Source organism: Moschus berezovskii, chromosome 2, assembly GCF_049115385.1.
Source record: "Moschus berezovskii isolate FMDL1 chromosome 2, NW_MosBer_1.0, whole genome shotgun sequence".
NCBI classification, from domain to species: Eukaryota; Metazoa; Chordata; class Mammalia; order Artiodactyla; family Moschidae; genus Moschus; species Moschus berezovskii.
In genome coordinates this window covers 104222627-104235415 of record NC_142461.1, presented here as the reverse complement: position 1 = coordinate 104235415, position 12789 = coordinate 104222627, and the positions used below count along the sequence as shown (strand labels likewise).

General features: G+C 40.8%; 1 protein-coding gene across 1 annotated transcript in view; it reads left to right on the top strand.

Annotated features, from left to right (window-relative positions):
- DPP4 (dipeptidyl peptidase 4) overlaps nucleotides 1–12789 on the top strand; it is an 85741-nt gene that overhangs the window by 11991 nt on the left and 60961 nt on the right. Inside the window, exons 3-5 of the mRNA XM_055397366.2 lie at nucleotides 10398–10493; nucleotides 10896–10987; nucleotides 12280–12360. Coding sequence (XP_055253341.2) covers nucleotides 10398–10493; nucleotides 10896–10987; nucleotides 12280–12360 — 269 coding nt within the window. The remainder of the gene's footprint in view (nucleotides 1–10397; nucleotides 10494–10895; nucleotides 10988–12279; nucleotides 12361–12789) is intronic.

The window sequence follows — 12789 nt, the reverse complement described above, 5'->3', positions numbered from 1 at the left end:
AAAGAGTTGGACACAACTGAATGACTAACACTTTCGCTTTTCCCTCTCTATATATTTTTAACATTAAAAAAAATTTAACAGTCCAAGAGGCATGTACTATAATAATACTTGTCTCGCAACCCACTCCATGTTCTTGCCTGGAGAATCCCAGGGACGGCACAGCGTGGTGGGCTGCCGTCTATGGGGTCACACAGAGTTGGACACGACTGAAGTGACTTAGCGGCAGCAGCAGCACACTCTTGAAAATTTTGCTGGGTGAATGACAGAAAGGGCAATGTCTGTGGTAGTTTTGTTTTCCAGTAATCATTTTGTTCATCTCTTAGAAGACAAATAGGTGTCACAGAGAGGAGTCTTGCTGATTATGCCTATAAATCCTTCTGGAAAGTTCTTCAGTGACAAAGTATTAGTGCTTTCAGCTTTCCCAAATGAGATGTTCTCTAATCAGTTTTCTCTCCAAACTAATCATTTTTAGCTTTGATGTCTCACTACAACTACTGACTATTTTTCAAGAGAACCCAGCCCTTTGCTAAAATAGTAGCTTGTTTCACAGGACTCTGGGTCATTTATTTTTATGGTTAAGATGTTTCTAACTTTCAACTGTTTCTCATCACCTTGGATTACACTGATTAAAGTCAGTCAACATAGTGAGGAATAAAAGCCTTGTCAATATTAATTTTGGCCACTATTATCCAGTTTCTTTATTCTCAGAAGAGTCCTAGCAAAGGGTGAGGGAGTGACTATAATCAGAATTTTAAAAAAAAAATAGAACAATTTGCATTTCAGAAAGGAATAAAGCTATCCTGAGGTCCTGTTTAGTGCTGGCTTCCTGTGTGTGCAGAGCCTCCTGGCTCTTCACTGGGGTGAAGGCAGGGTGAACTGGATTTAGTTCAGGCAGTCCCTTCAGCCTTGCGTGTCTTCACCAGTGGCTATAGATATCTCCATCTTGAGCTGAAATTTGAGCAACGAATATTCTTCCAGCTTCACTTCTCTGCCATATATATCGAAGTCTTATGTTGATAGTTGTATTGTTTCAAGACAATCAGAATTTCCATATCAGCTTCAATATTTCTAACTGATCTTGGGAGCATTTTTTTTCCAGAGTGGTTGCTGACCATTCTGAGGAATGTCCAGATAGGGTCATCAAGCCATAGCCAGGGCTGACTGCCTATTTTTGCAAGTTAAGTTTTATTTGGAATACAGCCACGTCCATTCATTTACCTGTGGTCTGTGGCTGTTTTCAGGCTGCAATGGCCAACCTGAGAGGTTGCAAAGCCTAAAATATTTACCATCTGGCCCTATAAGAAAGGTGCTTCCCTGGTAGCTCACAGTAAAGAATTTGCCTACACCACAGGAGATCTGGGTTTGATCCCCGGGTCAGGGAGATCCCTTGGAGAAGGAAATGGCAACCCACTCCAGTATTCTTGCCTGGGAAATCCCATGGACAGAGGAGTCTGGCAGGCTACAGTTCATGTGGTTGCAAGAGTCAGACATGACTTAGAGACTAAACCACCACCTATAAGAAAAAGTTTGCCAACCTCAGATCTAGATATTGTAATCTTATAGCCAAAAGAGACTTTCTCATTTTACAGGTAAGATGTGTAAATCTTCACAGAGATGTGACAAATATAAAAATCACACTAGATGTTTCAGCAGAGAAATTTGACATAAGAATTGGTTATAAAAATTAGAGCAACAACAACAACAAAATTTCTGAGGTAAGCGAGAGACAGGAGCTGTAGGAAGGAGGAACCTCTGGGGCTTGGGGAAAAAGGAGAAGAGGGACACAAAAGGTCTGCATTCTGAGCTGCAAGGTGTGTGAGGCATGTGACTGCTTCTGGCACCCCTGAGAGACAGGATGCAGCAGGGTCAGGTGTAAGAACAGAAGCGTGAGCCAGCACAGGCACTCCTTTTGGGGCACATGCTGACAGAATGAGCAAGACAGAGGAAGACCCCTGCTCTTCTGCTCACTCCACCCCTTCTCTCTGTTTCCCATCGGCAGGACCCAACAGGAAGCCTGAGGATGAAGGGGCCTGGGAAGCATAGCTGTAGACTCCCTTTTCAGCATTACTAAGCAAAGATCGATCCTGGGTGTTCATTGGAAGGACTGATGCTAAAGCTGAAACTGCAATACTTTGGCCACCTCATGCGATGAGTTGACTCACTGGAAAAGACTCTGATGCTGGGAAAGGTTGGGGGCGGGAGGAGAAGGGGACGACAGAGAATGAGATGGCTGAATGGCCTCACCGACTCTATGGACATGAGTTTGAGTGTACTCCGGGAGTTGGTGATGGACAGGGAGGCCTGGCGTGCTGTGATTCATGGGGTCGCGGAGAGTCGGACACGACTGAGCGACTGAACTGAACTGAAGCAAAGAATAGAAGCATCCATTTGAGCTGAAAGACGATAACGTGACAGTCACAGGCATAGAGAAGTGACACGTCCTGATGACAGCATGGAAGGTCAGAGCCTGAGGCTCCCGCCCTTGATCTACTGTTTAGACCCAGCTGGCCCAGTGTACTGTTTTCCTGCTGCCCAGTAGCTTGGAGTTCACAAAGCTCATATTTAGAGCTGTGTTCCTGTGTCTGTGTTCTCCTGTTGATGTTGTCTGGATTTTATCTTTTCTTTTGACAAATATTTCCGAAGCACCTACTCTGGCCAGACGCTGTTCTAGGCCATGGTGAGATAATAGCAAGCAAAAGGTAACACAACCCAATCAGCGTCCTCCTGGAGCTCACAGGTGACCAAGAGAGGCAGACAAGTGAAAAAATATAATGTGTGGGGGTATCACTGTGAGGAAAAATGTAAAGCCAGGAAGGGCAATACAAAGAGAATTTCTTAACCAGAAGATTGTAAACGTTAGCTCAGGGAAGGAAGGTGAGGTTTAAATCAAGACCTAAAGGAGATAGGGAGCAAACTTTGGGCACATCCCGGGGGAAGAACATTCCAGGCCGAGGGTATAGCAAGTTCAAAATCTCTGAGGCAGAAGTGGGCCCAGTGTGTCTGGGGAACAGCAGGGAAGCCAGAGTCGATGTATTGAAGGGAGAAGAGAAGAGGGACAGGGAGGAGGAGGGGAAAGAGAAGGAGGAGGAGGATGCAGGCCAGAGCCCAGACATGGACAACCCCTCATTAAGTTGTTTCCTTTTTTCTAAACTGTTGCTGTTCTGGAAAAAGTGCATTGTACTATTTGGATGGCCTTTCAAAATAACCTTTGAAAATATATTGGTTACATCCGTAACAGACGTTTGGTCATTTGATACTCTGATCTTAGAGTAAATGCATAGGGGACACAGTCCCGGGTTCAAGGGCTCTAGCTCCATGGCAATGCATTTATCAGATGCACTTGACATCCCTGGGAAGTTTCTCTTATTGAGAAGGGAAATCTGGTGACAGTGATTATATTCCAATACCTCCTGTGTACAAAAACCTCCTATGTACAATAATCACTCTTCACGAATCCTGTAATTCCCCTAAGCTCAGCATTTTCTCTCCACGTGAGAATACTGTGGATTGTACTAAACTTGTCAAAGGAGTAAGTGATGTTCGTTAGTACCAAGCAAATAATTCGATTGTGCTTATCCTAGGTGCTTTCTCAATGTGATGCTCTTATGCTAACTTATTATGATCATTTGGCATATGAACACAGTGAAACTTAATTAGCTTTTATTTTATATGAACACAGTGAAACTTAATTAAAAAATAAATAAATTTCAGTCACATTTCTAATCTCAGCAGCACTCCTAGGTACCCCCAGGCAGAGACTCTTCTTTCATCTGTGTATCTTGATTTCTTAGCACATACTTGGAACAAGACAATAATAGGTAGTATAACCTATCTAAAGGACTTCCTAAATTTTAAATCCTGAGCCAAGAACTTTACATCCACTATCTCATTTCATCGTAGTAGATCCCTTGAGGCTAGATAATGCTATTATTATTTTCTAGATTACAAAGTTGAGGTTTTGACAGCTTCAGCTTCAATAATTTTCCTAAGGCTGCTGTGCAAGAATTAGGTCTGGGCTCAAATCCAAGCTCTCGGGTTTCAAAGCCACCAGGGACCCAACCCCTTATTGGTATTTGTTGATTCATTGGTGATGGGCAGCAGCCCACATATGCTGCTGGTTAATAAGGGATGTGAGCCGATTTCCAGTCAATTTCTTCTTCTGCCTTCTTGATTTTTCTTTCTCTTTTCCCAATGTCAAGGCTGCTATTTTGCTAGAGCAAATTCTAAAATAATACTCACTTTATTTCTTTCACATCGGTATTAAATGTTAACTGATTACCATATGGAACACAAGAACTCTGTAACCAGATATCTTTTCCCCATGGTTAACAACTTTATGAGTTTATGAACCGTAAAGAGTGCATTTCTTTTTAGTTGCATTTCATTAGCCATTTATTTACCAAAATAGTTTATCTTTCTGAAGTAGAAATATTTATATCATAGTTTCATACAGATCAAAAAAGTTTAGTATTAATGAATATAAAAATGTTCAAAATATCCTATTATCATAAAATAACCATTGGCCGAAGCAAGGCTAGTCTGTGGAACTACAGTACTCTAAAATTCTTTCTTGTTCAGAAATGATTTTCATCCTATGACAAGGTTTCATTAAGATATTATACACTTTAAAGAGAAATTATTCTTAGGTTGAACCATTCTAAAAAGCTGCTTTTCTGCCATTTTTGATGGATAGAAGTAACATTTTCACTTTGTTCAATGTAATAGTTGCTCTTAGTGAAGAAAGTACAGTAAGTTCCCTACATATGAATGAGTTCCATTCCAAGTTCCACAAGGATGCATTTGTGAGTCCAGTTTGTTCTTAAATCCAACAGAGTTAGCCTAGGTTCCCAACTAACACAATCAGTTATACATTGTATATGTAATAGGTTCATAGTATAATAGGTTTATAATACTTTTCATACAAAGAACATGTACATAAAAATAAACAGAAAAAAGTAAAAAACATTTTTAATCTTATAGCATGGTACATTGAAAAAGTACAGTGCAACAGCTGGCATACAGGGGCTGGCACTTGCATTCACAGCTTTGAAAGTTTGCAACTTGAACATTCGTATATAGGGGACTTACTGTATTAAAATTGTTAACTGTTTTCTGAGTTTTAAATTCAAGGAGGTGTGAATCTAGAAGGTTTGGTATAATCTGATGGGTAACATACGATTAACCTCTCTGCTTGGCCAGCACAGTGCTTTGAACTGATCAGTCAAATGAACGGCATATCCCAGGCCCACCAGGAAAACCAAAGGAGCAGCCAAAGACCTTCAGGGGGTGCCCTGTCAGTGAGCAAGCAGACAAGGAAAGAGAAATGTGAGCGTGTCCTCTGGCGTTTGACAGAATAGGTTGGCAGCGAACAGTGAACTTGCTAAAGGTCAAAACCTGAACTTGGCACTCGTCTCATAGAACTTGCTTATCTAGAGGTTTCGAAAGTGTCTTCCAATGAACGCTGCATCAAATGGCAAGGCAAAAACAAGGAACATTTGTTGCTCTGCTTGTTCCAGTTTTGCAGTGGTGTTTGGGGTGTGGGGAGCCAGGATAGGGAACCCTGGCATGCAGGGTAGTTGTAAAGGAACTGAGCGAGGGTACCACAAGCTGAGGGTGGCCCAGGCCTCGCACCCATGTTCTGGGCCGTACCAAGAGCACAGCATCAGTGTTGGCATCCGAACATCAGCAGATGGATCAGAATCATGCTGAGCAGAAGGGAGCCTGAATCTGGTGGAGATGGTGGGTTTAGAAATTCTGAGGCCTGATGAGAGGATGAGTCCCGCAATGTCTGAGATAAGTGAGGTGGTGGGAGAGGCAAGTGCCCAGTGAAGGAGGAGCAGCATCTGGGTCAGCAGGTGACATCACAGAGGACTTTTGCCTCAGTTATTTTATTATTCCAGATTGAGGTGTGCTGTAAAACCTGGGCAAATATTCCCATGTGAGATACCGCTTAGATAGCACTGTATCTGATCTATATTGTAGGTACTCAGTTCATTCTCTTCTTACAAAATCAAAAGTCAGTGATAGACGGGAATTCCCTGGTGGCCCAGCAGTTAAGACTGGGTGCTTTCACTGCCAGGGTCAGGAAAATAAGATCCTACAAGCCATGTGGCTCGGCCAAAAATTTTTTTTTCAATAGTCAGTGATAGATGTTTTATGTTGCTATGTGTGTCTTCTTTTAGATATGTATGCCTTTGTTATGTGCGGACTGCTGTTATAAAACAGCCAGAGACAGGTGGCTTAAACAATAAATATTTATTTCTTACAGTTCTGGAGGCTAGGATGTCCAAGGTCGAGGTGCCAGCAGACTTCGTGCTTAGTATTGGGTGAGGACCCGTTTCTTGTGTCCTCACATAGCAGAAGAGGCAAGAGAGCTTTCTAGAGTCACTTTGTAATTTTTTGTTTTATTTTGGTTGCAAGACACACGGGATCTTAGTTCCCTGACCAGAGATGCTACACATGCCCTCTGCATTGGAAGTGTGGGAAATCACTTTTTAAAGGGTATTAATCCAATTCATGAGGGCTCCACCTCATGACCTAATCATCTTCCAAGGGCTTCCCCTTCCAATACCATCGCATGGCGGTTAGAATTTCAGCATGTGAATTTTGAGAGGACACAAACATTTATTCGGTTGCATGTACATGTGTGGTTGGTATATAAATCGACCTATTTCTATGGATTTGTCTAAACATATTAATCAGCAGGTAATATTTGGAATGTGCACATCTATAACCACTGATACTTTGATTTGTACTAATTTGGGGATATGTTTTACATCTGTCCATTTTAGACTAATAGCTCTTGATAGCATGGTATTTATTCTCTGCAGTAATACTCACTTTATAATGATTTGATGAATATAGATAATTGAGGGTGTTTAGTGAACAATCCAGATTTGCAGTTTTGTAGTCCAATATGAGTTACAAATACTATTTTCTGTAGCACAAGGCTTTATTTCTTGTTTAAAAGTTAGGTTCAAGGACCAGCTTCACCCACTTGTATTTTTGCTAACAAATACAAATGTTTTACTAACCTTCAGGGGAGAAATGCAGGATTGAATTGAAAAAAAATAATAGTTAAAAAAAAATCTTTTACTTAACAAGCTAGGCTTAAGCAAAATCAATAAAATAATAAAATGAAGTGTAGCAAGTTTATCTGCCAAAATGGAAGGTTTTATAGGCAGAAACAAGATTATGTTACGAGATCAAATCCAAAGAAATAAAATCTTAAAAACATTTTTTGAAGGGACATTTCCTGTAAGAGAACTACCTTTCCATGGGCTGTAAAAAATTAACAAGAGAAGATGCTGCTGGCTTTGAAATCCCTCTCAAAGAACTGCAGTTATAGGAATATTATGGTAGTGGCTGATTTTTTGAGTGTTTGTTTATATGTATGTGAAAAATATAGAGAGCTTGGAAAAAGACTTTAGGGTATTTGTAGTCAGCCGATGCTCTGGGACTGAGGAAGAGGAATCACATTGGCTTAACTGTGCTTATAGGATGATACCCAACACCAACCAATGAAAACTTTTTTACATGTCTCTATTAAGGCATGGGCTTCCCTGGTGGCTCAAATGGTAAAGAAACCCCCTGTAATGCGGGATACCTGGGTTTGATCCCTGGGTTGGGAAGATCCCCTGGAGGAGGGCATGGCAACCCACTCCAGTATTCTTGCCTGGAGAATCCCCTTGGACAGAGGAGCCTGGCAGGCTACAGTCCATGAGGTCATAAAGAGTCGGACACGACTGAGTGACTAAGCACAGCACAGCACATTAAGGCATACCTCTGTGCTAGATGCTAAGGTTGATGGAAAACAAAAACCCCCAAACCACTCAACAAAAACACAAAGCCTTGTCTTCAAAGAATACATGGCCTACCTGAGTAGGTCACACAGGTAGGCATGGAAAAAGAGTTATCAACACAAGGTATTAAGTGGTAGGAGCCCAATGAGTAGTGTAGGGGCAAAAGTCAAAGGCAGAATTGAATGACAGAGGAAGGAAATGGAGGCTGGAGGATTGTGACAGATGGGGAAATAGTTGAAGACATTCCAGGAAGTAGCTTAGGGCAAGGAATAGAGGTTCAGTTCAGTTCAGTCGCTCAGTCGTGTCCGACTCTTTGTGACACAGCACGCCAGGCCTCCCTGTCCATCACCAACTCCCGGAGTTCACTCAAACTCATGTCCATCGAGTCAGTGATGCCATCCAGCCATCTCATTCTCTGTCATCCCCGTCTCCTCCCACCCCCAATCCCTCCCAGCATCAGACTCTTTTCCAGTGAGTCAACTCATCGCATGAGGTGGCCAAAGTATTGCAGTTTCAGCTTTAGCATCAGTCCCTCCAATGAACACCCAGGACTGATCTCCTTTAGAATGGACTGGTTGGATCTCCTTGAAGTCCAAGGGACTCTCAAGAGTCTTCTCCAGCACCACAGTTCAAAAGCATCAATTCTTCGGCAATCCGCTTTCTTCACAGTCCAACTCTCACATCCATACATGACCATGGGAAAAACCATAGCCTTGACTAGACGGACCTTGGTTGGTAAAGTAATGTCTCTGCTTTTTAATATGCTATCTTTGTTGGTCATAACTTTCCTTCCAAGGAGTAAGCGTCTTTTAATTTCATGGCTGCAATCAGCATCTGCAGTGATTTTGGAGCCCAAAAATATAAAGGTAGATAAGCCTAAGAGGATCCATTGCCTTCAGCAAGATTAGTGTGATTGGACCAGAAGGTTCTTGCAGGAAGAGAGCAGAAATAAGCCTAGAGCCTCATGTCAGATTGTGGAGGCTGCAAGTGCCAGGTGAAGGAGTCTGAATCTTCCTGTAGACAGTGAAGACTCAGTGAAAGCTTTTGAGGAAGAGCTCACCAGATAATAGTGGTCCTTTAGAAAGATCATTCCAGTGATGGTGCAGTGCAGGAACGGGTGTGGAAGAACCTGATGGCAGGATACCTGGAGAAAAGATTTCAAAGGAAGAGTCATTAGGGTAGATTGTTTGTTGGTGATGGTAAAAAAAAAAAAAAGAGGGAGACATCAAAGTGATCTTCAGATCTTGAATTTGGATCTTTAATAACAGAATATAAAATCACACAATTTCCTATGGAAGTTTTGGAAGGTGGACAGTTATTCTAGACAAGATATGATAGTGGGACAAGTCAAGATATGAAGTGGGACAAGTCAAGTAAGAAGGCTGAACACAGCACTGGAAATGTGAGTGTGGGTGTAGTAGGCTAAGGTAATGAGTGCAGGTTTTGTCATTTATCTAAGTGGAAAGTGTTCCTGAAGCCGCATTCTCTGGAGTTCCCTGCAAGGAAGACTGTAGAGAGAGATGAGCAGAAAGTTGAACACTAATTCCAAAGCTTTTCTGCCTTACAAGTCAATGGAGAAAAAGAGAGTCAAAGTAGGAGGTGGAAAAATAATGATCAGAGAGTTAAGAGGACTGAGGTGTCACAGAATCCAAGAGAAAGCTTCCATGTAAATTTTAATCAAGGTCAAGGAAAAGTGATGATAGAAACAAAGATCTCTGAACTGGGTGATCAGCATATTTTAAAGGTTTGTGTGGAGCAAGAGGACTTAGAAGTAAACCTTAGGGCCTCACAGAAGGATGATCTAGCTTTGTGTCACCCATTGCATGGCTACATGACTGAAAAGGTGCCTATCAAATTGAGATATACTCAACTTGGTACATCAATTGGATATCAGAATTTAAAGACTTAGTTAACCGAATTTAAAGACTTAATACAGAAAGAAATAATGTGGAAAAATCTCATTGTTTAGTGGCTAAGCGTGTCCAACCCTTTTGTGACCCCATGTACTGTAGCCCACCAAGCTCCTCTGTCCATGAGATTTTCCCCAGCAAGAATACTGAAGTGGGTTGCTATTTCTTCCTCCAGGGGATCTTCCAGACCCAGGAATCGAACCCAAGTCTCCTCTGTCTCCTGCACTGGCAGGCAGATTCTTTACCACTGAGCCACATGGGGAGCCCTCGAAAGATCTCATTAGTAACATTTAAATGTTGATAACACATTGAAATGGTAACATATTTGATGTGTTGGTTAAATAAAATATGCTATTAAAATTAATTTTACCTTAAAAAATTTAAAATATGGTTACTAGAAAACGTACTCGTACTATCTTTCCCTTGAGCATTTCTGGTCTAGACCTTTGAAATGAAGCTCATTGATACAGCACTGTGAAACACATTCTCTATCCACTTGAACAGGTAAACGCGTGTTTACCCATCTACTCAGTACAAAATCTTTCAGAGTGTCTTTTGCATTTTGTGAGTGTATTTCTGTATTTTGTGATCAGTGTATACTGTAGAAATCCATTTTGAAAACTTTTATTCAAAATGGGTTATCCCTTCATACTGAATATTTGACTCTTTTTTTCCCTACCAACAGATGATGCTTCAACTGATAGTCGCAGAACCTACACTCTAGCCGATTATTTAAAAAATACTTTTAGAATGAAGTTCTACAACTTGAGATGGGTTTCAGGTAAGGCTTTTTGGTGGTGAGAGGGGCTGCTTATGCTTATTTTCATTTTTTGCTTAATTTCAGTTAGGTTGTGGGGCACCTTTATGGCAATGAGAATATATTCTTATTTTTTAAAACCATATGGGAAAGTATTGTGTTCTACTTAAGGGTGCAAAAGGAGATAAGACAGAAAGAAACCTTAGTATTTCTTTGACATGTACTATAGAAATTAAAAGTGAATTGAACCCTTTACAATGATGATGGGAAAATGAAGGCATACTAGTATAATATTCATCAGTTTATGCTTTTTCAACTTAGAACTTGTGTGAATTTAAATCTTACATTTTTATTGCGTGATTTTTTACTTTATGAAGATGTTTAATAGCAGCTTGAAATATTGATCTGGTCGTTTTCTCTCTTTAGATCATGAATATCTCTACAAACAAGAAAATAATATCTTGCTATTCAATGCTGAATATGGAAACAGCTCCATTTTCTTGGAGAACAGTACATTTGTATGTTTAATCACATAATTAATTCATGCTTTAAGGGAATTCTGGGGATTTTTTTTTTCATAACCTTTCAAATCATGAGTACTATCGTTTCTCATCCTGTTGGACTCTTTCTGCAGCATATGGTGCGGTGGATCTTTCTCTTCTTGGAATGCTCCCTGCCTTGGTTACTTTTTAGTCTCCTTTGACGATTCCTCCTCTTCTGCCCATTCTCTTACGTGTAAGTGCTCCTCAGGGCCCTGTCTTCACTGCGAGCCTCCCTCCTCACCTTGTGTGCTCCCCTTCAGCATATTCCATGCATTTCCACAGCATCAGTGCTTCTCAAATACACGCTTGTAACACTAACCTCCTCCCAAGATCTAGGCCTCTGTTTCCAATAGCTTGCTGGCTCCTGCACATGGATGGTCTGCAGGCATTTTAAACTCAGTATCCTGAGCTAAGCTAGTTATTTCCCCTTCCCTCTCCTAGCAAAGGGAAGGCATCCTATTCCTCTTCCCAGTCTTGATAAATAGTGCCCTCCACGTCACTTAAGCTAGAAATCTCAGAATCCTCCTTGATTCCTCTGTTATCCCCCTTATTTAGCTACTCAGTAAACCCTATCCGTTCTGTCTCGTGATGTCAAGTGCCTCTCAGATTTCCATTTCCACTGTACAGCCCTGGCTGAAAGCCTTGATTAATTTTGTGACAGTGAGTACTGTATTATAATGTGTATCCCTCTCTCCATTCTGTAAATCAGAACACAACATTGCCCAAGTCCAAGGTTAGTGCAGCCCTTCCTCTCTCATCTCATCTTAGCCACTGGATTGCCAGAGCATCTTTGGACAAGGCAGATAAGATTCTGTCACATCCATGTGCAAAAAGTAGTTCATAGCTCCATTTCTTGTATTTAGACACTACCTATTTTTCTAATTGTATGTCCTCTCTTTGTCTGACACACCCTACACTGTATTCAGATTACGCTTAGGCAGTCTCTAAATATGCATGCCCTTTCCACATCTGGCTTTATACTCTAGCATTTCCCCTCCTGAGAAAGTTCTGTATCTGTTCCTGATCCCCACCCTCATAGCCATCTTTCCTTGCTTAAAATTAATCCTTCCCTCCCCGACTCTCTAACCTTGATTACCATCCACCTTGCCTGATGGTCATCTGTGTAGGGGCATGTGCCCCCTCGTCCAGACTAGAACCTCCCAAGGCACGAGACACAAGTCTGGAACCATACCCTCCACACAGGAGGTACTCAACAATAGCAGTTAAATGGAATCATTCAACTGTTCTTCTTTCTACTTGATTGACAGGATGAATTTGGACATTCTATAAATGATTATTCAGTTTCTCCAGATAGACAATATATTCTCTTCGAATACAACTATGTGAAGGTAAAAGAAATGCTTTTTTACTGTGACATTTAAAGAATCCTATGAGTGTGTTATTTTATAACCGATCTCAAGTCTATGAATATTTAAGGTTGTTACCTAATGCAAGCAATAGGCTCTAAAAACTCATTAATTCAGTATCAAAAGAAGAAATGGTCATTCTCCTTCATAAAAGATAAATCTAATGAGTGTTTTAAAATAAATTCATTTCAGGGTTTTCAAATACTAAAAAGTTTAAGTAATATTATAGATAAATGACTAAAACTATAAGTTAATAAAATAGAACTTATAATTTGAGTCAGTTTACATGTCTGACTTGTAATATCTAGTAATAGACTGTTTTATTTCCTTTGTCTGACAAATAGTAAGATTCTCGATTATTTGCCTTAAAAACAATTAAATGTCTCATTCCAGAAGAGATTCTGTGAAGTG